A 24545-nucleotide genomic window follows, 5' to 3' on the forward strand; every position below is an offset into this window, starting at 1 on the left:
TTTGAGCACTTTTGTCTGTACATTGTCTTCTAGTTTTATCTAAGTAATTAAATTAAAGTATGAAAGGTAAGTAAGCGTACCACTCACTGCTCAATCAAGATTCAATTCAATTTCAATTCCTTTATTGACTCACAGGATAGTTCTCTCTTAGAAATTCGTGTCATAAAAAGGGATAAAAAAAAAGAAAATGAAGCAAAATAAGTAGACTCCCACTCAAATCGGCATTTGGGCGAAATATCATCCGGTTTATCGACAGATTTGGGCGTCAAAGCCTTTGTAAATTCCACAAAAAGCGCTCAATTATAAAGAATCACGATAAAATAGGAAGAACTGCAGCGAATTTGAGCAAATTAGCTTTATAATTAAACGAGAAAATTGTCAACAAAATTTTTCGCCCGATTGAAAAAGAGCCGATTGAGCGAGAGTATCAACTCTATAGATAATAAAGAAAAAAGAAATTAAGAATTTGATTTAAAAACAAAGAAGTGAAAAAAGAAATTAATGAAGTCCATTTTGGAAGTGCTCCATAGTGTCAATATAGTGTCAGACGATCTACGCTTCTGAGGGGCGAGAGATTCATCGTCGATCTGTCCAGCTTTGTGGAAACATCAAACCCGATTTTCCAATTTTGACTCAAGTTCACTGATATGCATTTTACTTGATCATTTCTCATCTGAAGCTGCTTTGGTACCTTGAAGGAAACTGAAATTAGCACAGATAAGCTAAAATACATTTGGTCCTTCGAGTCAGGTGTGGAATATATGAATTATGCTAGTTCTAAGTTGTCCACAACGGTTAAAGCCCCATTGGTATTTCAATTAACATCTTAGATGTCTCTCGGAGCGGCGCTGATTTCTTCTAAGATTATTCCCAGCGTTATGCCGAAAATAGACATAGGCTGATCCTCAAGAATACTAAGCTCGAAAAATTTGGCGATAAAAAATCAGTCTAAACTATCATACACTGAGGATATAGGATCAAGTATTAGCGTTTTTACGTAAATTTCTATTACATATACACACTTTGATATCTGAAAGACTTCTTAAACGCAATATCAATGGATTTTTTCTAGGGTTCTGAAGAAATCTCTGACGGCCTAGGCGCTCATCCATGCGCTTGCCTTAAGAGCTCCGCTTTTGCAGATTCCTCGACGGATCTAACTGGATCTAACAATTAGAAGAATTAAGTATACAAAGTCTCCCAAATTCAATAAATTCTGAACGCTAGAAATTTCGTTCTGCTAAGGACGACCCGTATACATATTCTGATTTTTTTCACTTAATCACTGAAACACTTATTGAATCACCTTAGTATTCTTCCTGGTCTCTGGAAAGTTTACAAGTAAAGCTGGGGACAAGCAAAGATCTTGAGGGCCACTTTTAAACTAAAATTCTATATTTAAGTATTTAAAAAGTTCCTCATAACCCCATTAAAACTTTTGTTTTGTAAAGAGATGCAGTAGTTGGTTTGGTTTATGGATTTCCTATAAAATAGAAATTTAACCTCACTTCCTTTTGAATATACTATTCTATAAGTATTTTTATCAGATAAAAGAAATATATATATTGGTCTCTCCGATATTCGGATAGTAGCTATTAAACACTCTATAATTTAAAAAAAAATCCTCTTTCACATCTCTATTTCCCTGTAATTTTCACCCATTAATGGACTAACCCAAGGAGCGCCATTCTTTAAGGGGTTATATCTACTAGAAGGAACAAAATTAACGATTTTTTGAAAATTTTTGTAACCTTCTAATGAATCGATCAATGTAGAATTTTCAGGGGATAATGGATATGTTTGGAGGAATATAGGCTTGACTTTCAGGGTAGCTCCTTAGATAGATTCTTTAGAGAATTACACACGATTTTCAAGATTTATAAACAATTATTTTTTTTATAAATTTGTTTATAAATAATTAGAGATCGATTTTTTGACCAAAAATTGTTTTCTTTTATTTTTTAAGTTGATGCTAAATTTGCAAAAATCAATATTTCTTAACAATCGTCTGTACTTTTATAGAGAATTTATCTAAGTAGCTATCCTTAAAAGCTCAAGTCGCAATAGGGTAAATACAATGGGTTTCACTGCGAGACACGAAGCGCCTGAAAAATTCGACCCTTAGTCTCCGCAGTAAGGGGAAGTTGGGCACTTTTGAATTAGGGTATTTTCAGAAAAAGCTTTTTTTCGTGTTTTTAAATTAATCTGGGCCTTATCATGATATAATTTAGCTCCAGAAACCATTTTGAAGCTAGATTACATCATAGTAAGGCTCAATTTCATATAAAAATAGGAGATAAAGACCAATTTAAAATTTGTCAAGATATAATGATTACTAAAAATATTTCATATTAATAAATTTTAGGTGTTGTGGTAGATATAACCCCTTAATGAGGATTCTTCTTGCGTACCCTTTTAACTTTCATTATGTCCACTGGTAGTGCTTGACCAAATAAGCTTTGAAATTTCGATCTTTGATGGACTTACCAGATTTTCCCACAATAATGGTCTTTATAAACTTTCGATAACAAACATGTTCTGTATCTTCCCATGATCGGATATAGTATCATGGAAACACTGAAAAGTTCTAGAGATTATGTTCTGTAATAGGAATAAAGTGAGGTCATTAATACTTATGTCTGTGTTATGGCAACTTTCAGTGCATAGTCATAAACCAAAGGGAGATATTATGGAAATAATGTGTGCACTATTTTTGATCAGATTACGTACCCCTTGGTTACGAATTTACTGTGATGAATGTACGTGATGAATTTACTGTGACATTAAATTTCGTGATATTGCTATTTAAGTTTTGAGCTTAGGATACTTTTCGGGGAATAAGTTTGCAGAATTTGGTTTTAATTATTATGGCAAAAACATAAAAAAAAAAACTTTTAAACATTTGAGTCTCAATTGCAACTCATCATCATTTCAAAATAGCAGGAATTTTGTTAAATATTGCAATATCCTCGTTCATGAACTTTCCTCAGCAAAAACATTTTCAATGGAATTTCCCCATTAAAATTTCGTGACTTTGCCCGATATTTCAGCGCAAATTTAAATAATATGCTTGAGAGTGCTTTGTCTGAGACCACAAAATCGCTATGTTGTCCTACATACTTACCCATAAATTTCCTAAGTATTTCTCCGAATAGAAAACGCCTTATGCTTATGGTAGTGGTTGCTTCTGCAATTTAAATTATAACAGAAAAAGGATAATTGTTCTCCGGAGAAGGTAAGAAGGTGAAAAACATCGTTAAGATATTGTTGATATTGTTTTCCCAAAAATAGACTGTCGCCGCCTCTTCATTTCCGAAATATTCAAATGAGCCTATGCTACAGGAGTATATGTTACTAAATTTAACATGCCCTTTGATTTAATCAAAACGTTTCGTGTGCAATTGCCACCCTTTCTTTTCTTGTGAATAGATTCTTTGTGTGTTGGGAATCTCAAAGTCAAAACATTCAAAATACTCCAGATAATTTGCATAAGAAAACCTTCATCTTTGTTACCTTGCTTGAGAGACGGTGCATGTTGCTCATGTTACTGGTAAAAGGAAAATATTCTGTTTCCTTTGTCGTAAAAATGTCCCCAATGCCAGTTATACTTAAAAGTATAGGTGTAACACTGCAAAGAAAAAACAAAAGACACTTTGGGCTGTCAACTTGGCTGTCAAAGCAGTTTATGAAATGACAGATGTCAAAATTGTAATTGAAACATGACATTTTCGATAATTTCTCAAATATTATTTTTATTTTATTCGAATTTTTATTATTTTAGTTTTTATTATTTATTTATATTTATACGATTTCTTTGTCAAATTATTTTTCTTTCTCTGTAAAACAATTTATAAAATTACATTATTGTTTACAATATACAAAAAATGTATTGATTAAATATTGTATTCACTTAGACATCATGAAGAGTTTACGGTGTCAAATTTGAGAGTTTTCACAGTCACCTCAAATTTTCTATCTATTTTTTTTCGATACAAAGTGACTCTCTAGGTTAGCTACATTTTACAATAATTTTTTGTATTCTTCTTTTTTCTAAAATGTCAGTGGAAACTTAGGATTGTATCAGTTTTCATGTCAATGTAATGGTATTTTTTTATTTAAAATTGGCTAACCTTTCTCACGTGATTTGAATACCGTACTGATTAACTTGTTTACGAATTGTGTATTAATTCTATGGAGAAAATTATTTACTATTTTGTCATATTGAATGTTTAAAAAAATCTACTAATCGTTCTTTCTTGCATTTTTTGTCAAGATATAATTTAATGATGAGTTTTAATTGCGAATGACTTCATTATTATTTAATTATTTTATTTATTAGTTTTATTACTTCTTATTGACGTTTACTTTACTATTAAATTTGTTCTTTTTTTTTTACTATTCTTTATTATTATGAATTTAATTTATGAATTAATGAGTTATTTAAATATGAAAGTGTGTGAATTATTAAAAGCCTTTATATCATCTTCAAGTTTATTTTCTTCATTTTCTTTTTAAATATTAAACTTGTTCGGTTAAGGTAATATAGTTTCTTCACGTTTTGTTGAATGTTTTTCACTTGTTTGTTTGTCTTTATTTTCTCTTTTCCAAGTTTTAGTTACTGAGTAAATTTATTTTCTAAGTTGCTTCTTACAACTTTTCTTGTTGTTTCCAAATGAATTGTGATATTATTATTTGTATGTTTGTCTTATTATTGATCTTTGTGCTATAGTTTTTCATATTATTTGTTGCTTGATCTTCTACTACTGTATATTTTTTTTTTTAGTAAGTCTCAATATTTATTCTCTGCTGAAATTTTCGATTGCAAACCAAATTTTCCTATTTTATTCATTTGCTGGTATAAAAATCTCCTCAAGGTCCATTTTTTTCAACTAATTTTATATTCGTTCTTGAACTTTGAATTTTTTTTTTCGGCAATTTTAACAAATGCTAGTATGATTAATAATTACTTCTTTTCCTATATAACAAGTTTGTCCAAGTAGATTATTTGCAGTTTTGAGCTTGAAAATATACTTCGAGATAAGAGATAACAGATAAAAGTGCTTTCTATGAAGCGTCTCAGAAAACGAATTGCAAATTATCTAACCTGCCATTAATTAATTTTGACTAAAGTATATTTTTTTCTTTTTGTCTGAAAGACTAACGATGATTTTAATGAATTTTTTAGTAAATTTTTTCATTTTTTTTCGTCTTAATTCTTGAACAACGACATTAAATATATCACAGTCGTGCTGGTGATAATTATCTTTTAGTTGTTTCCATGTCTTTAAAATTCCTTTATATTCGCGATTTTTTTTTAAATTTTATTTTATTCAGATTTCTCCGCTAAACAATTTTCCAATTTTCCTTATTAACAATTTCATTCGCTTTTGTGGAAATCTTGCAGAATTTTAAAATGTGAGGAAAATTGAAAGAAAAAATTCTAATCGATATTTTATACAAGAACATTGTAGTATTTAATACTCCATGCGACATCCATGCCATTTGAAATTGTTTTTTTTTTTATTAGAGAAAATTATCGACTTTCGAATTAATCTTTTGAAAAACAGAAATGTTGTTGATGGGAACCATTATTGCTTATTTAAAATATTCTCTCATTTTTGACATGTTTTTCCTATTTTTTAATATTATTTTTTTTATGGTAAATTTACGACTATAGAGGTGTATTCTTCTGCATTGCATGGCAATAATTTTGCGGAATTAGTTATTTTCTAATGTTTGATCTCTTAATCCGCATATTGTTACACTGCACGAAACGGGTTTTCAATTTTTTTTTTCAATATTAGTCTTTTCAAAATAGAGAAATTATTTTTTGGAAAATCGGCGAATTTTTAAAGAAAATAAACAAGATCTATTTTTCTGGTTGTTAAATGTCAGTCTTTGACAGAATAGTTTCGTTTAAGTCTTGAATAAATCGGTAGTACTAACAGGTTCTACCTTTGATAAGGGTTTAAACTGGCAGTGTTGCAGCCTAGAGTGATTTCAGAACATAATGAAGTAAATAACATTAAAATATTATGCGCAGAGGCGTAGAGTAGAGTATCATCAAAGGAGGTGAGAGTGGATATATTAGGTGGCAATTCTTAAAAACGATAGGGTTAAGTACTCTCCCTTCGAACATTCATGCTTTCGAATAATGTGATTTTTTTCTTTTTCTTAAGAGACTTACATGTTTTTATTTAAATATTAGTTAGCTTATTATGAATTATTTATAATTATGTGTAAGTCTCTTAGGAAAAATAAAAAAAATTCACATTATTCGAAGGCATGAACGTTCGAAGGGAGAGTACTTTCCCCTACTCATTGTAATCTTCCTGAATAAGATCATGCAGACCACGAATAGAAAGGTGACTAATACCTTTCCTTGTCGACAGGCTGTTAATTTAAGAATACAAATTATATGAACTCAAATGATGTTAAGTAGGGGGAAGTAGGACACCTTTGAACTGAGGTAGCTTTAAAATAAAGTTTTTCTCCTATTTTTAAATGAATATAAACCTTACCATCATATTAATAGCTTCACAAATCAATTTTAAAGCTAAGTTACAATGTAATAAAACTGAATTACATTTAAAAATAGGATTAAAAAACCTAATTTCAAAGGTACCCCAATTTAAAGGTGCCCCATTTCCCATAACTTTTTAAATTCTCTTATAATTTTTTTTAACTTTTTATTTGCACTTGTGCACTTTTGTAAAAAGTTCTGATCCGTCAGTAACTAATGCAAAATGTTGTTTATTTTTCAAAAAGTAGAAAACATAAAAAATTTTATCATATTTTCAAAATTCAAAGTATAAATACTTCTCAAATTTCAAAATATTTCATGATCAGAATATTTTAAAACAGAAAATCTATGAGTACAAACAGTTAATTTTTTCAGTAAATTGGTAGTTATTGTCTTCAAAACTATTCTTTGAATATATAAACGAATTGAACTTATCCATGTCAAGAATAGGCCTTTCTTATCACTTTTATTGAACAAAATTGAAAGCTTTGTTTTTGGTGAAATATTATGAGAGATTTTGAAAATTTTGTCAGAAAAACTACCTCATATTTATATTTAAAAAATAAAAAAATGTCAAAATTATTAAAATTTATTTAAAACTTTGCCAAAGTAAATTGAAATTTTAAATAATTTTGAAAAAAATAAATTTTCATTCAAATTTGAATTGGAAAATTCAAATTTTTTATAATATTATATAAGAATAGAATTTTTGCGTTAAATTCTTTGTATTTTGCCTTTGCAGATCGTTCATTTTCGTAAAGGAATAAGGCCTCAGACTCACTTGGATCAGAATTCAACTTCCTTTACTAAGCAAAAATAAATTTCTATTTATCAAATGGGACAATGCCTACCCCTACTTCTACGCTCATGGATTATGTGGTTCATATATTAAATTAGAATATTATTTATCATATTAAATAGAATATGTCAGTGTTCTCTTTAATATTCTTTATGCCCAATATGCGTATAATAAGGGTTTAATTGAATATTCTTTTTTCTTGTATTTCAAAATTAATAATTATAAAAAAGAATAGATATGGAAAAGCGTCTTAACTTTGCGGAGTGGTAGAACTCACGACAAACAGCTATTCGTTATTATCTTTCGCTTGTTTTTTGGGTAAAAATCGCTTTAATACCGATTACATTGATTGATAAAAATTTCAAAAACATTCCAAAAAAAGAAATTCCTTAAGAAAAGTAGGTTTCAGAACAAATAAAAAAAATAAATCCGAGAAAGGTATCAATTTACGGATATATTAATGATTCGCTACTGATTAAGTCCAATGCAGTCGGGTTAGAAGTTTCAAGATCATTCAAAAATTCCAAATTTAACCAAAGCGGTTGCAAAATAGACCATCCAGAGTGGGTAAACTTTGATGTTCGAAAAATCGATATCGAAATGGTTTTCGAACATAGGTGTCTATAAACGAAATATTCGCCTAGACTACCTCTAAAACATATCCAAAAATGAAAAAAATCGTTGGAGCCGTTTTCGTAAAAAAAAAACATGGTTTTGTAGGGAAAGGAGGTAAATGGGGAGAAAAAGGAATGTCCTAGATAATGTTGACTTATGGGGGGTCGTCGAAGACCGGAAGTCTCTATCTCTTACCGTTTGGAATCTATCCGTGTCACAAGTTGAAAAAAGAGGATTATATAACTACTCTCTTTGAGTTCGAGCAGTAAAAAGAAGCTATAAGAAATACAACTAAAAAACATGTTTTTGCAACTTTTGGCAGTGAGAATACCACATTTAGAGCTGAATTTTGCATTTCTTTCAGTTATACTTAAAAAAAGTAATAAAACATTTGGAATAGTGCTTCACTCCGTTTCGTACAGTGTAATTGAAGTTTGCATGTAAAAGATACATTTCAGAATATTTCTTTTTTTCTTTCTTTTTTATTAAGTTATTTCGAATTTTCTATAATAATAAATATTTTTTTCTTAAAATGTATCTGTCATTCTTTTTTACATTAATTCATCAACGGTAGATATAAACAAATTGAGTAAAAATGGAAATAGTAAAATTTATATATGACTCTTTAATTTTTTTTTAGTTTGTCTTTCCTCTTTGTTATAGCTGCGACAATAAATGCGTTCTTTGTCCATTCTTATAAGCTTGAAGATTATAAGAATGTGTCTTGGAATGAATTGCATTTTATTAGAACTATATTTTGTAATATGAGAATCTTTGGAACCGAATCCAAAAATTTCACGCCTTTTTATCTATTCATGATAGATGATACTTAAATTTTTATTATATTTTAAATTGTCTTTATCTCCTACTTACCACCTAAAAAGTTCATTTATTACAACTTGTGTAAATTCAAAAAATTAACTATTTCTCTCATTTTCCCCTACATATTTTTCCTATACTTTTTCTTTTAAAGGTATTTATAATTAAGGTGTTTTTTTGCATTTATAGCAAATTACGATTTTCACACACAGAATAGATTAAAAAGGTGTGTGCTTTTGTCTTCGGTACATATTTTTGTATCGTACATATGAGAATATTTTTTCAAAGGTTTTGGTTAAAAAACAGGAATAACTAAAAAACTTAAATTAGTCGTACGAAAACTAAGTTTATGTACATAAAATCTATCAAAAAATTGAAACCAGTTTTCTTGGTAATGTTTTTTTTTGTGTCATTTGGATATCGTTTCCTTTGCTCATTATTTAAATTGAGTTTTTCTTTTGTTAATTTCTTGTTTTTATAATTTTTTTTTGAAAAAGGTACCATTCCCTGTTAAATCTCTGTGAATTTATAAATGATTTTTTTTAAATATATTTTTGTTATTTATTTTGTTTTTCTCTTGGAATACTTGAGAATTTTTTGTTTCATTTTTCTTTATTTAAATATGAGTTATTTTAATGGGAGTTATATTTAATTGTCTTTTTCTTTATTTAATAGTGTTTATTTATGTTCTATTTTAATTTTTTTTTTCATATTTAAAAATGGCAGGCTTATTTGGACATCACGAACTTGAAACACAGATAAAATTGTGTAGAAAAATTCAAAAAGTGTGAATTGAAATATATATTTTTGTTTCTCTGGTTTGTAGTTATGTGTAAAAAAGTTTAAACTAATCTTGTGTGTTTAAAGTGTAGAGAAGTAGTTTGTATTTTACTTTTCAAAAATGTATGTCTCTTTTTATTTCCTTAAAAAATGTGAAAGTGATATGGTTAATGAGTATTGACTGTCTTTGGTATTCATTTTATTTAGTAATCGGTTTTAGAGTATATCGTTTTTAAATCTTGCATTTTTTTATGAAATTCGGTATTTATCTCTTGGTTTGTTTGTTTTTTGTTTATAATATGTTTTATGAACGGTGGGCAGGTGGACATTGTGTTTTCAATATATTTTTCTCTAATGGTTTGCAAATTTTTATTTTTGAAGCCCTCGTATGAGCTTTGATGGAAAGCTTTTCACTTGCACAAATTTTGAAAATAAATTTTTATCTAAGTTTTGTTTAAGACAAAACAAATTTTGCGAAAAAAATCGAAAACATTTTCAATGTAATTTGTCAACAACATTATGATATCCGAATTTTGTGAATTACGACATCGAATTTAATTGAAAAATTGATTATAGTTACGATGATTATATTTTATCATATACCTATGGGTATGGGTTTTCTCTCATTTTTTTTTTAAATTTAATTTTCTAATTCTTAAAAACGGTAAGCACAATATCTAAATCTCAATATCTTTCATTCATCATCTGTCACCTTTAATGTCTTAAATTTAAGTTGAACGATGATAGTTAATTTTAGTATTAGTTTACAATTTACGCTTAATTCAGTTTCCATTGGAAAAAAATATTTACAAAATTCTTTATGAAAATTTCAATGTATTGGTTTTCTTCAAAATTTTTTTCTTTCTGAATAATTTTTTGAATACTCTTCAAACACATTTTATTCCTCATTTCTTTGTCAATATATATATAAGTATATATATATTAAATTTATTTATTTCTCAATTTAGGTATATGAATAACTCTTGTATTTTATTCAAAAATTTCTTTTAAAATTTTCCATGACGAATGAAAAATTGTTTTTTCTTCAAATGATTCCTCGAAAGTTGAGGAAGGGGATTTTCATGGTTATTTCATTTATTAAATTTATCTAATATCCTACACGTTAAATCTGATTATATTAACTATCCTTAGCAAAAATTGCGAGACTGAACTTTTTGGTTTTTTTTTAGATCTCTGAATGTTTATAAATTGGATAAAATTGAGGAGTAAAACGATGTAAAATGTGGGTGAGTTGTGAAGGTGAGAATGTTTTGTTAGAATTTAAAAATATTTAGATATTAATTTAATAAATAACAAATTGATTTTGTGATAAAACCAATAACAATAACCTCTCTCATATGGCTACGAGACAATAATATGTGGAGCCGAAAATAGAACAGCTATTGTTGCAACTATTGTAAAAAAAGTGAAAATTATAAGGCACAATCTGTCAACGACCATTGCTGCAAATTTCCAGTCACGTGCAACTTCACTCTCTTCGTCTTCTTTTCGGAGCTGCAGGATCCACCAAGATAATACCATAAAATAGAGAGAGAGAAAGATATCGTTATATTAAAGTGTCTATTTTATGTGCTATGCCCATAGTAATTTTCTTTGCACTAAAATTCTCTCCCCGATAGAGCCATGAGATAGCATACGGAGGTTAAATTAAATGCTGGATTAAGATATGGGGAAGCCATAGATAGACCGCACTTACCTGATCAGTAATGAAACGTATCTCTTTGAGGATTAAGGCTAACTCATAATCAGCTGACGATTTTATGCACGTATGCGGTGTTATAGCGTCTGGCATCCGAGTGCCTCCAATTGGTCCGATACTGCCATCATCCCCTGGTCTGTTGTTTTTGGAAAAGATAAAATAGGAAACATTATTTGTCTACCTAGTAAATTTTAGTTTAACGCCATCCGAGGGGTTAACAGATTGGCTCCCTTTTAGTGTCTATTTTATTGTGTCATTCAATTGTTACTTTATATCGCACGTTAGCAATCGAAAAGGCACACTTGATTTATGGTGATTTTCTGGGATTTATACGTTGTCACAGAAAATTTTTAAATTTTTGTTATTCATAAAGCAATAGTAAAAATCGTCTGGAAGACGAAGAGGACAATATTAACATCTTGTGCTACTGTCCGACAGTTAGGATACGGCGGAAGGTATTCCTGGGCGACTGTGTCTTGCCTCAGTTATCAAAAAGTCGCAACCTAGTGCTTTATTATCTTTCATTAAGACGCCAAAATAGATCTCTAGCAAAACTGCTTAAAAATAATATGCGCGTCAGTCGAAGAACAGGTTTCTGCCATTAAAATTGGACTACGTTTTTAATTTAATCTATAAAAAAAATCATAAGTATGTTTTATGCATTTTTTTTAGGATTGAGACTTTAGGTGAGATGTCTGAAGATATTTTAACTGCTGCACTTAAGTAGAAACATTTATTTTCTTTAATCTTTGTTCAAGATAAACATGCATGTTCGTAAATTCTTAAAAGGATACGAATAATTCAACACAAAAGTTGAACAGTTTTGGCTTTACTAAGACTTCATAGGCGTTTTCCGTTCTTTTAGTCAATAACTTATCCTTTAAAAAAAATTAGAACTGCTACCACTGTTACACTATATTTAGATTTTTTTGCTACTAGGAATGTCCTGTCATTTAAATTAGAGACGAATACACAGAAAAAAATATTTTGTAAAATTGTTCGTAAATGTTTGTGAAATCCTATGGCAGACTTACGAAATGCTCGTGAATCGTATAACCCACAAACATGTTCGTAAAAGTTTGTACTTTTTTCACAAACATTGTTCGTAACATGATCATTTGACGAACATTTTTTGTACTTTTACAAACATTTGTTCGTAAATGTTCGTAAACACACAAAAAATGTTCGTAAAATTTTGTCATTTGTTCGTAAATGTTCGTAAAATGTTCGATAGGAAAACAAACATTTACAAACAAATGACAAAATTTTACGAACATTTTTTGTGTGTTTACGAACATTTACGAACAAATGTTTGTAAAAGTACAAAAAAAATTCGTCAAATGATCATGTTACGAACAATGTTTGTGAAAAAAGTACAAAATTTTACGAACTTGTTTGTGGGTTATACGATTTACGAGCATTTTGTAACTCCCCCATAGGAATTCACAAACATTTACGATCATTTTTACAAAATATTTTTTTCTGTGTAGGGTAACGTTTGGTATTTCTGGGCAAGGTGCTTTTCGGGACATAATTTGGGTAATTTTGATCACATCAAAAATCTTAAAAATATTTGTTTTCTTATTATTTTTAAGTTCCATATGAAATTCAGTTCAATTTAATTTCCCAGAGCTATTAACGATCCTTCTGAATCCCGTTTCCAGGATGAAGTATCAAACTACCTGATATATTAAAATTAAGCTCTTTACTTATCGAAACTTGTGAAATTTTATTTAATTTAAAGTGTGAAGTAGGGTAACGTGTGGTATTTCTGGACAAGGTGCTTTTCGAGACATAATATGGGTATTTTGGGACACATCAAAAATCCTATAAATATTTGTTTTCTTATTATTTTTAAGTTCTATGTGAAATATTAAGCTCTTTAGGTATCAGATAAACATAAAACTTTTGAAATTTAATTTAATTTAAAGCATGAAATACGCGTGAATTGAGAGTATCACATTTCACTTTTTTACAAGACCTTCAGTGTGTTCAATTTTGCAGATGTCAACACAAACAGTGTTTAGTTTTTTCTCGATTTAAGTCACTTTAAAAGTGAAATTTAAACAAAATTTTTATGAAAGAGTGAAGTTTAGAACTTCTACTTAAATGTAAATAATCAGGTTCGGTGAAATTTATTTGCATAATAGCGACTTTTGTCTGTCCCGAAATACCCAACTGTCCCGAAATATACCACTCTTACTTCTTTATAGTTTTTGCTATTTTGTATAAAAAATTATGCATTTTTCAACATTTTTCGATAAGAATCTTATTCTGGATAGCATAAGGAACATAAATATCTGTGTCAACAGGGAAAAAAAATTGAGAAGTCTTTAAGCTGTTGAAACTTAACAGTGCTAAAAAGTGTCCTAAAATACTATACGTTACCCTACGCGTGAATTAAGAGTGTCACATTCCACATTTTGCAAAATATGCAGTACGCGGTCAACTTTGCAGATATCACCACAAACAGTAGATTTGATCCGTTTTACAAGTGAAATTTAAACAAAATTTTAATAAAAGAGTGAAGTTTGGATTTTCTACTCGAAGGTAAGTAATTAGGCTCAGTGAAATAAATTTGCATAATAGCCAATTTTGTATGTCCTGAAATACCTAATTGTTCTGAAATATACCATTCTTACTTCTTTACATTTTCTGCTATATGGTATAAAAAATTATGCATATTTCAAGATTTTTCAGTAAGAACCTTACACTGGATAGAATAAGGAACATAAATATTTGTATCAACAAAGAAAAATTATTTTTGCAAGTCGTTAAGCTGTTGGAAACTTGGAAAGGCAAAAAGTGTCCCGAAATACCACACGTTACACTAGTTTAACTAATACTCCTATTTTTGGTTAAATGGAATCGTTTCTCGAAGTCTACAAAACCAGCCTCACTTTATTGGTAAATATTAAAGGAACTAGGATGTTAAACGCTCCTAAATTTTTGCCATTTTATTTTCAATTTCCCTAATTTTACTCGTTATTAATTTGGTATCAAATTTATAAATTTTAAAAAGTTGAAGTTGCTTTTTAAACTGATTCGTATAATAAATGATTGGCTCTCTAATCGGTGTAGAAATATCAATTCTATCATTTCTCTTTTGCTTCTCTAGCAATCTGAATTTTCCATTTTGCAAACACTTTTAAGAATATCAAACAATCTGTGTTTAAACACGACTATTAGTGCTAAAGAGCTTTTGTTTTACCGTACCGAGTATTTTAGACCCAGCTCACAACTAATTTTGTGCAAGTGGCACTTGCTCATTATGCTGCAGACCCGCATTTAGCTTTCACAGACTTGACGTTTAACAATATAGTTTCAATTTTATATTTTCTCAAGGAGCTGGGTTTTCTTGAAATTTTCAATAGTTTGCCATTCAAAATCCGTTCACAAATTTCTTTAATATCCGAAATTATTGATTGCGTTTGTTTGTTGTTAGGAAATTAGTAGAGTTATTTGAGTACTTTTACAAGTGTCTAGTCTAAAATCTCTTTAAACTTTGGAAAATACAATATTTTTCATTTTTTTTTCATTAGTAAGCTAATTTGTATTTTATGTATTTTAAAATTTGTTTTTGGAAGTAAGTTCTGCTTTTACAATCAGTAGAATCATTTAAATATTAATTTTTAGCAATCTTATATCACATTTTTAAGATTTTTGAAGTAAGTCTGAGACGAACTACAATCATTACGTGAATTTTTATTTAAAAAAAGCATATCCTTGAATTTTTCTTATCCTTCCTTAATTATAATCACTATATTAGTTTTTTTCTAGAAAATCTATGAAAATATTAGACAAGAATGATTCTAATTTCCATTTTTTTTTTTATTTTTCAAATGTGCCGTTTCTGCAGTGTTGTTAGAATCGGCCGAAGTTTCAAGTAGCACTTCTAGCATTATTCAGAAAAGTGTCGGGGTAAGGCCTAGTGTTCCACCAGGAGAGCCCTTTTAAGTGTATATTTACAAAAGTCTTACCATAATATTTCCTCAATAGCCTGTGGCAGTTTGAAATAAATAACTTGGGGTTCATGACAACAAATTAATTAACAAATCTGTGATGCTTTAATCTTTCCCCAATATTAAGTGCATAAAAGTAGAGCGTTTGGTAACCCCTTGTTTGGCGCATTGTGAGGCACATAATACTTCAAAGTTAGCCCTTGGGACATTCAACAGTAATCTCATGTAATAACTAAATATTTGACAGAAAGTTGATGTAGATTGAGAAAGTGCCTGGAGAGGATAAAGTTGACCAAAGGCCTGACTTGAGTAAAAAGTTTTTGGCTCACCCATAAACCGTACGAAAATACGTGGGATTGTGTGGTATTGTTCCACCGGGAGTTAAAGTTCTACAATTGTGGCGAAAATCATCATCAATATCTAAGACATTGGCGAGTAGAGATTTTGATGATCTGAAACATAAAGAAAAAGTGTTGATTAGTTTTTCATGTTTTTTTCTGTTTTAATTTTTATAGAGGACTTCAAGTATCTCATGGATATTACCTTTCCTTTAATTCTACATCGTGGATTTGTTGCTTTCGATCGGATGTGTCGGAACAAGGTGTCGGAGGGTATTCCATCGATAAATTACGTCTCGGTCGATTCATTCTCAAGATGCAAGGTAACCAATATAAAAATATGAGTTTTATCTGAAATGACAAGAAGGGATGAATTTAATGAAATTGTCTCTGCATTCTGAAGGAGTTGTCTTGTCTGCATCAATATCCATATGCAGCAATTTGCTGTGCTGATGCTTTACTTAAGCATATTTAGCATACAGGATGTTCTAGCAAATATGCAAAGTTATGTTAAGCTCTACTATAACGTATGTGGACTGAAAAGTTGATAACATTTACAGTGGTGAAAGCTAATGATGAGCTTGTCTGAGCTTATACTTTTAAATCGATTTGTGTATAAACTCTGTAGAAATTCATAGAAAAATAAATAAAACCTTATTCTAACCACTTTTTTTTTTATAATTTCTTATAATTGATATAAACTTAATTTTTTCCTTGATCCTTAATTTTTAGTTGAACCTAAATGCTGCATTAACAAGATTATGCAGCATTATGACTGATAGTAGAGTTTGCTAGGGTAAGAGCTCATAATTTTGGACAGTTTCTAAATTTGGACACTTTCAGGATAAAATTGGACACTATAAATAAATTGATTAAAATTATGGATTTTTATTCCAATATTTGATGAATAATGAATTTTATCTTAATATTTGTTCTTTTTGGAAGATTTTAACATTGAATACATTAAATTTTGAATATGATTTGAGTTAAAATTGCTTTGTTGAAAATTCAGTGTGAGCAATTGCTTACGAGAAATATGACACAACTTCGTGTTTACTTCAGTGTTATTTAGCTGTGGTGAAGTACTAACAATTTTTCTTCGCTGTTTTTAAGTGATATTATTAAATATTCGTTAAATATTGTGTTGATTCACATTTATTGTGACTTGTTGATTTGACCGGAAATTAGATTTGCCTTGTGTATTACGTTTTTTCGTGTGAAAAATGGGAAATTTTCTAAGAGATTCACCAGTGCAGTGAGGTGATTAGTCCTTATTTTCGACAGGTGTTTTTCTCTCGAAGTTTCGTGAAGTTTTAGCTTTTGTGATGACTAGGTTGGACAAATGCCTGAAGAAACAAAAGAGCATCATCTCTACGAACGGGATGTAGTGAGAAAAACCTTACAAGCCTCCCGGAAAAGCCAGGGAATGTACAAATCCAAGCGTACTTGGAGTACCGAAGTCAACTCACTTTAATGAATGATATGGAAAGTTTTCGGGCTTCTGGTAGCATTCTACTGTTCAGTTACATGAACAGGAAGAGGACTTGGTAAGATTTGTTCATGAAATGGAAAACAATGGGCATTAATCCTATTGAGGCTACCCAAATATACAGACAAGGTGTCCAAATTTATAGCTAAGGTGTCCAAAATACGAATCAAATTCACCTCTACATATCAATTCATTTTTAAACGTATTAAGACTAATTTTAGTAAAAACAAAGGCAATAAACCCTTGCAAAGTTTCTAAACAACTCTTCTGAAAAGAGATTAACAAAAATATTCAATTAGTATTGAAAATATCGCGCTTCAAACTTGGAACATAGATGCTTATGAGCATCCTGTCAAAAATAATGAGTCCTTACCCTATCTAGAATGGTAATTTAGACAATTCTATTCTTTTCTGTTAGGAAATTTTGTTCTTCAGAATTCACACTGATGCATCGACCGTTGTCGTATTTGCATTTCTGTTGTGTCAGCATTTGATGGAAAAGACGACGGACGGTTTTATTTATCGTTCAAATCTAATTCAATCGTTCTAATGCTATTGAACTCCACCCTCAATCTTGATATTTTAATGAACATATTGAATAAATTATTCATTCAAATGGTCAATCATATATATATTTTTTTAAATCAGTAATTGGATATGAGAGGATGTCTACGGGTTCTATTGATGAAAAAATGACCTTTCACTCTGTAAGTCTTTATAACAAATGAATAGTATGTCAAATGCTTGTTTTTTTTTTTGTACTATCTTCGGCAAAAACAGGGATTATAATTATAAACCATTACGTTTTGTAAGGGGCGTGGCCTATTTTTCCATACATTAGTAATAAATTCAGGCAGCATAAGTAAGGAAATTACCCAGTAAGGATTATTCAAGATATTAATAAAATACTAAGTCAATTAATGTGGAAAAGAAAAGATTTTATTTTCAGTACGGCATTAGTAATGAAAGTCATTTAAAATTTTAGTAAAATTATTGAGATTATGTCTAATTTTTCTGAAATAAACATTAAAGGGAAGGTTGTTGGTTGGCGAACGCACCAGTTTTCGTATATTACAAACTCTATCCTAATTACTTTACACGTGTCCACTATGAAATTGTTCCCAAGAAATATGTTTTGAAAACAAAAACTACATAATATTTAAAAAAAATGAAAAATATTTTTTGTAAACTTTACTTCACTGTAGATTTAGATATACTGTTTTTTATTCAATTTTTAATTAACAAAATTTTGGAGTTTCTTCTTTATTTTTCTTATCAAGGCCTTTACAAGGTTATCACTGCGGTATTTGACCATTTTATTCCACTTTTGCTTAAAGTCCTCGAAATTCTAATAATATTCTTTTTTTTAGTATATTTTTGAACTATATCTTGGTTTAAATTTTTGTTTTGAATTTTCAGATGAATCAAACTTTTAAATTATTAACAAATTAACTTTATAGTAATGCATATCGAGTGAACAATATCATTATTTTTCAGCTCGCATACGCTATGAAATAAAATTTGAATCTGCTAAATCTGTCTTTAAGTGCAACTTTCTTGAACAACCCTGTTCAATATATGCCTTCTAAATCGTCTCAAGTTGTTAGTGTATGTTGAAGCAATTTACATAATTTCCTCTCCTTGACACCATGTTTATATCAAATAATTAGAGCTGGGAAGCCCATAAATGTGTATGCTATGGTGGAAAAGATCCAAGCTCTTGAGAGTCCGGAATGAATATTTATCTACTGATGAAAAGTGGTTGTAGTCGCACACGGAGTCTCATTAATTAATAAATAAATGTATAACATCAATATATGTTATTATGTTTATGGTTATTAAAATATCACCAACGATAGTATGATGCGCCAAATGTTCCTAATTGCTAAATCAATCAATTCACACACTCACTCCCATATCTGCCCAATACATGACAAAATTATAACATAGGACTCATCATGATGAAGCATTGTTGAGCGCCACATATCACTGTGTGATTATTTTCTGATTTGAACCAGAGTTGTCCATTCTACAGATCCGATGAATTTCCCATTAGATTTCCGGCCTTGATGATTTATACTGTCTCTGCATTCATCCTCCCTCACATCAGCCCCTGACAAACCCCCCGGAGGTCAATTTCCCGAATGGAAAACTCATGGGGAGGCGATGACACAAAAAAAAGTCCAAGCAGTGCTTTTACCCCTTTTGCATGCTTTTACTGCAATTAGAATCTATTGCGGAAGAGTGTTTTAATTTTAGGACACGTTTTTGTCAAAACGAATATCAATTCACTCATGTATGTGGCACATGGGAACGAAGGATCATAGAAATTGATTTTTCCACAATATATCCATTAACACAACAAAAAGTTAGTCAAAGGTACAAATTTATCGTGAATCGTAATAAATTCACTTACAATTCAATATCGATACTGCGAAAAAATCTTTGAAACTCCCAAACTTCTAAATTAGGGGTTAATTCATAATAAAAAAAACTATTTCCCGTCACGTGAAATACTGCACAAAGTTTGAAAAACATCACATAAAATTGTAAAAGTTTGAGGAACAATTTGTAGTCCTGTTGAATGTACACGATGAATGACATGAATAAAATGACTGGTCTAGCATTGGAAAGCCACAAAATATATTTATTTTATTATATATTTAAATCCTTTTAAGATGGCAATAAAGAAACTATAAATTTCTTGATTGAAAAGTGATTTTCTTCTGGTATTTCCAATTGATTTTATTTTGTTTTGTTTTACATGAGAAGAAACTTTCCAATTTAGTAGTTTTCTTACCACACAAAAATAAACTTTTACCTTCAAAAATTTATACAGTAGAGTCTCTCAAATCTAAATCTCTCAAATTCGAACGCCGTTTGGATTCAAAATGTCAATTGTGAGGTTATTTTAGAAAGTTCGTATTTTAGGTGAATGAAAATCATATTTATGTGCTTCTTCCCGAATGTTTACGTACATTATGATCGTATAAAAATGAAAAGGATGTACGTTACCACTAAGACTTGCGAGAAAGTACGGAAATTTGATTCAAAGTACAATTTAATCTCACACAACAGTAGAATACATTACAGTAGAAGACTCTACTGTAATAGCGAATTTTTCTGAAACTATGAACGAAATATTCACGTGGGGTAATTCCAAAACGTACCATAAAATCATACAACTTTGTGCCACTTTTCAAGTTTTTTTTTGAATATTTTCAAAATTAGTTGGGATTTGAATGAGATTTTTATACAGCATAACTACATATTTCTGGTATATAGCCCATGGTGGAAAAAATCCAGATATCATTAGACAAGGAGGAAAAAATCTTATAATGTGACACAAAGTTGTAAACGAAAATTGCGCAGCTTTATGCCATCCTATTATACGGGAAAATTGGTGTTCAACTCATCCAATTTCACAATTTTAGCTTAAAATTATCATAATATAATTAATCACGAATAAACAGTACGTAAAATAAATTTCATTGTCAATTCCCTTTTAATTTAAATCAATTTAATATTGTTTATAAATTATTTTTTATAAGTCGATTCAACTAACATCGAGAGGATAGTGCGATCTGTCGTTAGAAAGGTCTCAGCTTTGGCTACAACATACTAAAATTTAGTTGAAATTGGAAACGCGGATTTTGAAATATTCCATTTCGAAATTACGAAAGACTATACGAATTATGGAAGACCAGAATTCTACATCTTTTACCGTTTCACTTACATTTCGGGAAGAAACAGAAGGTCAAATGAAAAATAATTTCTTCGCTTCTTAACCGATTCATTACCGGTTAAGACCGATGCATTCGGGTTGGAAATTTCAAGACGAATTTAAAACCTTTAAGCAAGTCGGACAGTGGAGTTAGTTCGCTTAAAAAGCGCAAAAAGGTTATTTATTAACTTTGATGACTGAAGACTGACTTAGAATCCACCGCTGCTTATACGTTGGAGACTAACCTCCAAAGCAAAACGTTTGAACTACTTTTTGCAGGATGTATTAGTACTTGTCGTCTGATACAGCCAAATTCGAAAAATGAGAATTACATTTGGTCGTCCCTTAGAGGAGAACTGGGGCACTGGTAAAAGTAAAAGGATCAAATTGATCCAAATTTGATGCTTTTGCAAAGGATGGATTAAATTTCTGAATGCAAATTTATCATAATAGAATATATTAAAGTGATCTATCCTTTGCAAAAGGATCAAATTTGAATCAACTTGATCTTTTTATTTATACCAGTAGACAGTAATATCATGTGGTAATACGAAACACTGATATTTATGTCTACACAACTTGAACTTACGTCAACCATTTCTTCTGCAAACAAGGATTAAACTTTATAGTATCTATCAATTTATATAAATCTCGTTCTCTAAAGTCTAATATCTAATTTAAAAAATTAAAGTGTTTGCAACTACCCCGTGTGGATCTCAGTAGCGCAATAGGCAAGAACATTGGGTCTTGACCAGATGAAATCACTGACTCGACTTTAACAGTTGTGAGTTCGAGTTCCGCCCAGTGCAATCAACTGAATGTCGGTAAAAATACATTTTTCACTGTGATAAAATGTAATAAAATGTACCGCCTCTGCCCAAAAAAAAAACTACGGGGGCATGAAAGAAGAATCCACACTATGGAGAAGGCGCTCCTGGGCAGTCTACAACAGACTTAGCAGATTCTTCCAACACGGGATAGGACAGCAATATAAGGTGGACTACTTGTAACAAATAATCCCGATACGATTAATAAATAATAAACTGCCCCGTGTCTACGGCAGTCCCGGTTTTCCATTAGTTTTTTTGTTTATTATCATGAAAAATTGATTATAACCGATGCAATTGGATTTTGAATTTAAAGACCTGTCAAATAAAACCATATTTGGCAAGATCGGTTGACAAATAGGAATTCTAGAGTAGTTCAACTTTAACTTTCAAAACTTAAAAATAGAATATTTTCCGGTCAAAGGTGTCTATGGACGAAATGATCAGCTGGACGAGCTGCAAAGCGTATCCAAAAATGAATGAAATCGCCTGGGCTAATTTTGAAAAAGTGTTTTTAGCGGGGTTGGAAGGGGTGGGGTTGAATTATGTAAGTTAGTTCGTTGTGGGTAGTCATGGTCAGTTTCTCTTTTCTGAAGAGTCAGAAATAATAATGTTTGTAGATAATCGTTGCCCCCTAGTTCTAAAAGAGTCAAAGATTAATCAGCGAATCATAATACAGTAGAACCCCGCCATAGGTCATCGCTCTATAGTCCACAATTTAACAACCGTTGATTTCAAAACACTTATTTTAACTTAGGTTATGTTTTTTAGTACGCGAACATGCAATGTTGTCATAATTATTTTAATATTTCTGGAAAACTTTATTGAGTAGTTGTGATAATTGTGATCCATAATGAAGAGAGCGAGGACAAGTACCACAATCGCAAAGAAAATGGAAGCCGTCGAGCAATTTCAATACTAAAAGTCGTTGATAATTTTAAAAAAATGACATGGACTATAGTGCGACCCAAATGTCAAATCTGGAACCAAATATGGCCTAAAGCGAGGCTCTACTGTACTACAGTAAATGTTACCTCTGCTATATTTTTCATTTACTTATTTATCTAGCATTGAAAAGGCTACAATATTAATAATTATAGTCCAATTCATGATGAATGAAATATATGAATTAAAACGAATGCAAAAATGTTTTACTATTGCAATACAAAAAATTGAATATTTTTCGGTTCAGTTGCATTATAAACGTATTTAATTGAATTTAATTCAGTTAATTTAAATATACATCCACATATTATTTTATGGTTGATTTATGCTATTTTCACAAGCAGCCTTAAATTTTATGTTGTATAATTGCTTCGAATAATAACTGCAGCAAATTGGGCAGTGTTTTGTTAATATTTGTCACTATAAATTCAATTTGACAGTCAAATTGTGTAAACGGTTTTTTTTTAAGTATATACTGACGGAAATGGGGTATTTTAATGACCATTAAAACTGACTAAATTGCTAATTGTTATGCCAAATTCTCTTTTTTAGAATTCAGTACAGAAAGACCTTGAAAAAATAATAAATTGTAAGAATTATTTATCTTTTTTTTTTATAATTTTTTATGAATTAGTTTGGAACGGGAATAAAGTAAACCTTTCTTGTTTAAGAATTCCCTCTTATAAAAATTGCGTAAAATATATATTTTGTGAAATTTTGCAAACCTAAAGGAATTTAATTCGCAAAATTCGGTTACGATAGTTAATAATACACGTAATAATGTATTAGCAAGGCATTAGGGGAAAATGGGGAGGTAGGGGTAGTTTTAAACACTTCGAACTTTTAATTCAATATTATATGTAGACTTCAGAAAGCGAGATCTATTGGAACTCATAAATAAGGGACAGATAATCCTAACCGGCTTATGTAGGTGAGATTCTTAACGTGAGCTAATTCGGAGTGCATGCAAATTCGATTTGGAGCTGAAGTTGGGAGACGCCATTCAGTTATCTTGAATCAAATTCGTGAAATTATACAAATTTTGTATTTAAACCAAAATATCAAGGATTTGGATGAACTGGCACAAAAGTGATATATGGGTGAAATGTAGACCAGAATGTTCTCTATAATTTTGCCGTAGAACATGATCTCATTGATTACTCAGAAGCCAAGATAATCGAGGTTTTTTGTTTCTTAACTTGTTTTTTCATCCAGAGTTCCCCAAGTAGTCATTTGTTGAACTTCAACTATATCAAAGAATTGTTGTCTTTTGTGGGACTTTCCATTTAAAACCATATTTTAAGTGTCTTTGTGGAGTAGAGGCAGTCAAATTGGCATCTGAGTGATTTCAAAGCGTTATTATGGGAAAAATCAATTTTTTCACACTTAAACGGCAAAATCGGAGTGACAGCGTAGTCTGAGCGGAAAATGATGTATGGACGAAATGTAGAGACAAATGTGCTCTACAATTATGTCGAAGTAATCATCAAAATCGGTTCAGCGACAGTCGAGATAATTGAGGTTATGTGATATTGAAATTGGTTTTTCGACTGTGGCGCCCCTGGTGTTGGTCCCACAAAGTTCAAATATTCTAGAAAGTTGTAGCATTTGGTGAGATCTTTCGTTTAAGCCCTCATTCATCAAAATCGGTCACATAGAACCGGAGATATGATTTTTTGAATTTCGTGAACTTTGACCCCTCATATCTTCGGTTCTATTGAAACCACAGCGCACTTAAGCACCATTTTGGAAACGTCCTAGACTGGGCTACAACATACTAAAATTTCATTAACTTGCACAATGCCGTTTTTGAGAAAAGTGACTTTGAATTTCGATGAATTTTGACGATATCGCAGCGCCACCTATGGGGACTTTTTGAACTTCCATTTGAAAGTGCTCATCGAGACGAAACCAAAAAGGTAAAATTTAGGCCGCTATGTTAATTAGAACCGGAGATAGAGGCTGGTCAATATTCGAACTTTGACCCCTTATAGCTCGGGTCAG

General features: G+C 30.4%; 1 protein-coding gene across 1 annotated transcript in view; it reads right to left on the bottom strand.

The window, feature by feature from the left end:
* Window positions 1–8193: 8193 nt before the first annotated feature.
* LOC129805216 (neuronal acetylcholine receptor subunit alpha-7-like) overlaps window positions 8194–24545 on the bottom strand; it is a 122404-nt gene continuing 106052 nt past the window's right edge. Inside the window, exons 10-13 of the mRNA XM_055852988.1 lie at window positions 15762–15907; window positions 15548–15670; window positions 11254–11392; window positions 8194–11051 (exon numbers count right to left, since the gene is read on the bottom strand). Of these exons, the coding sequence (XP_055708963.1) occupies window positions 10899–11051; window positions 11254–11392; window positions 15548–15670; window positions 15762–15907 (561 nt within the window). The 3' untranslated portion in view covers window positions 8194–10898. The remainder of the gene's footprint in view (window positions 11052–11253; window positions 11393–15547; window positions 15671–15761; window positions 15908–24545) is intronic.

This window comes from Phlebotomus papatasi, chromosome 3, assembly GCF_024763615.1.
Source record: "Phlebotomus papatasi isolate M1 chromosome 3, Ppap_2.1, whole genome shotgun sequence".
NCBI classification, from domain to species: domain Eukaryota; kingdom Metazoa; phylum Arthropoda; class Insecta; order Diptera; family Psychodidae; genus Phlebotomus; species Phlebotomus papatasi.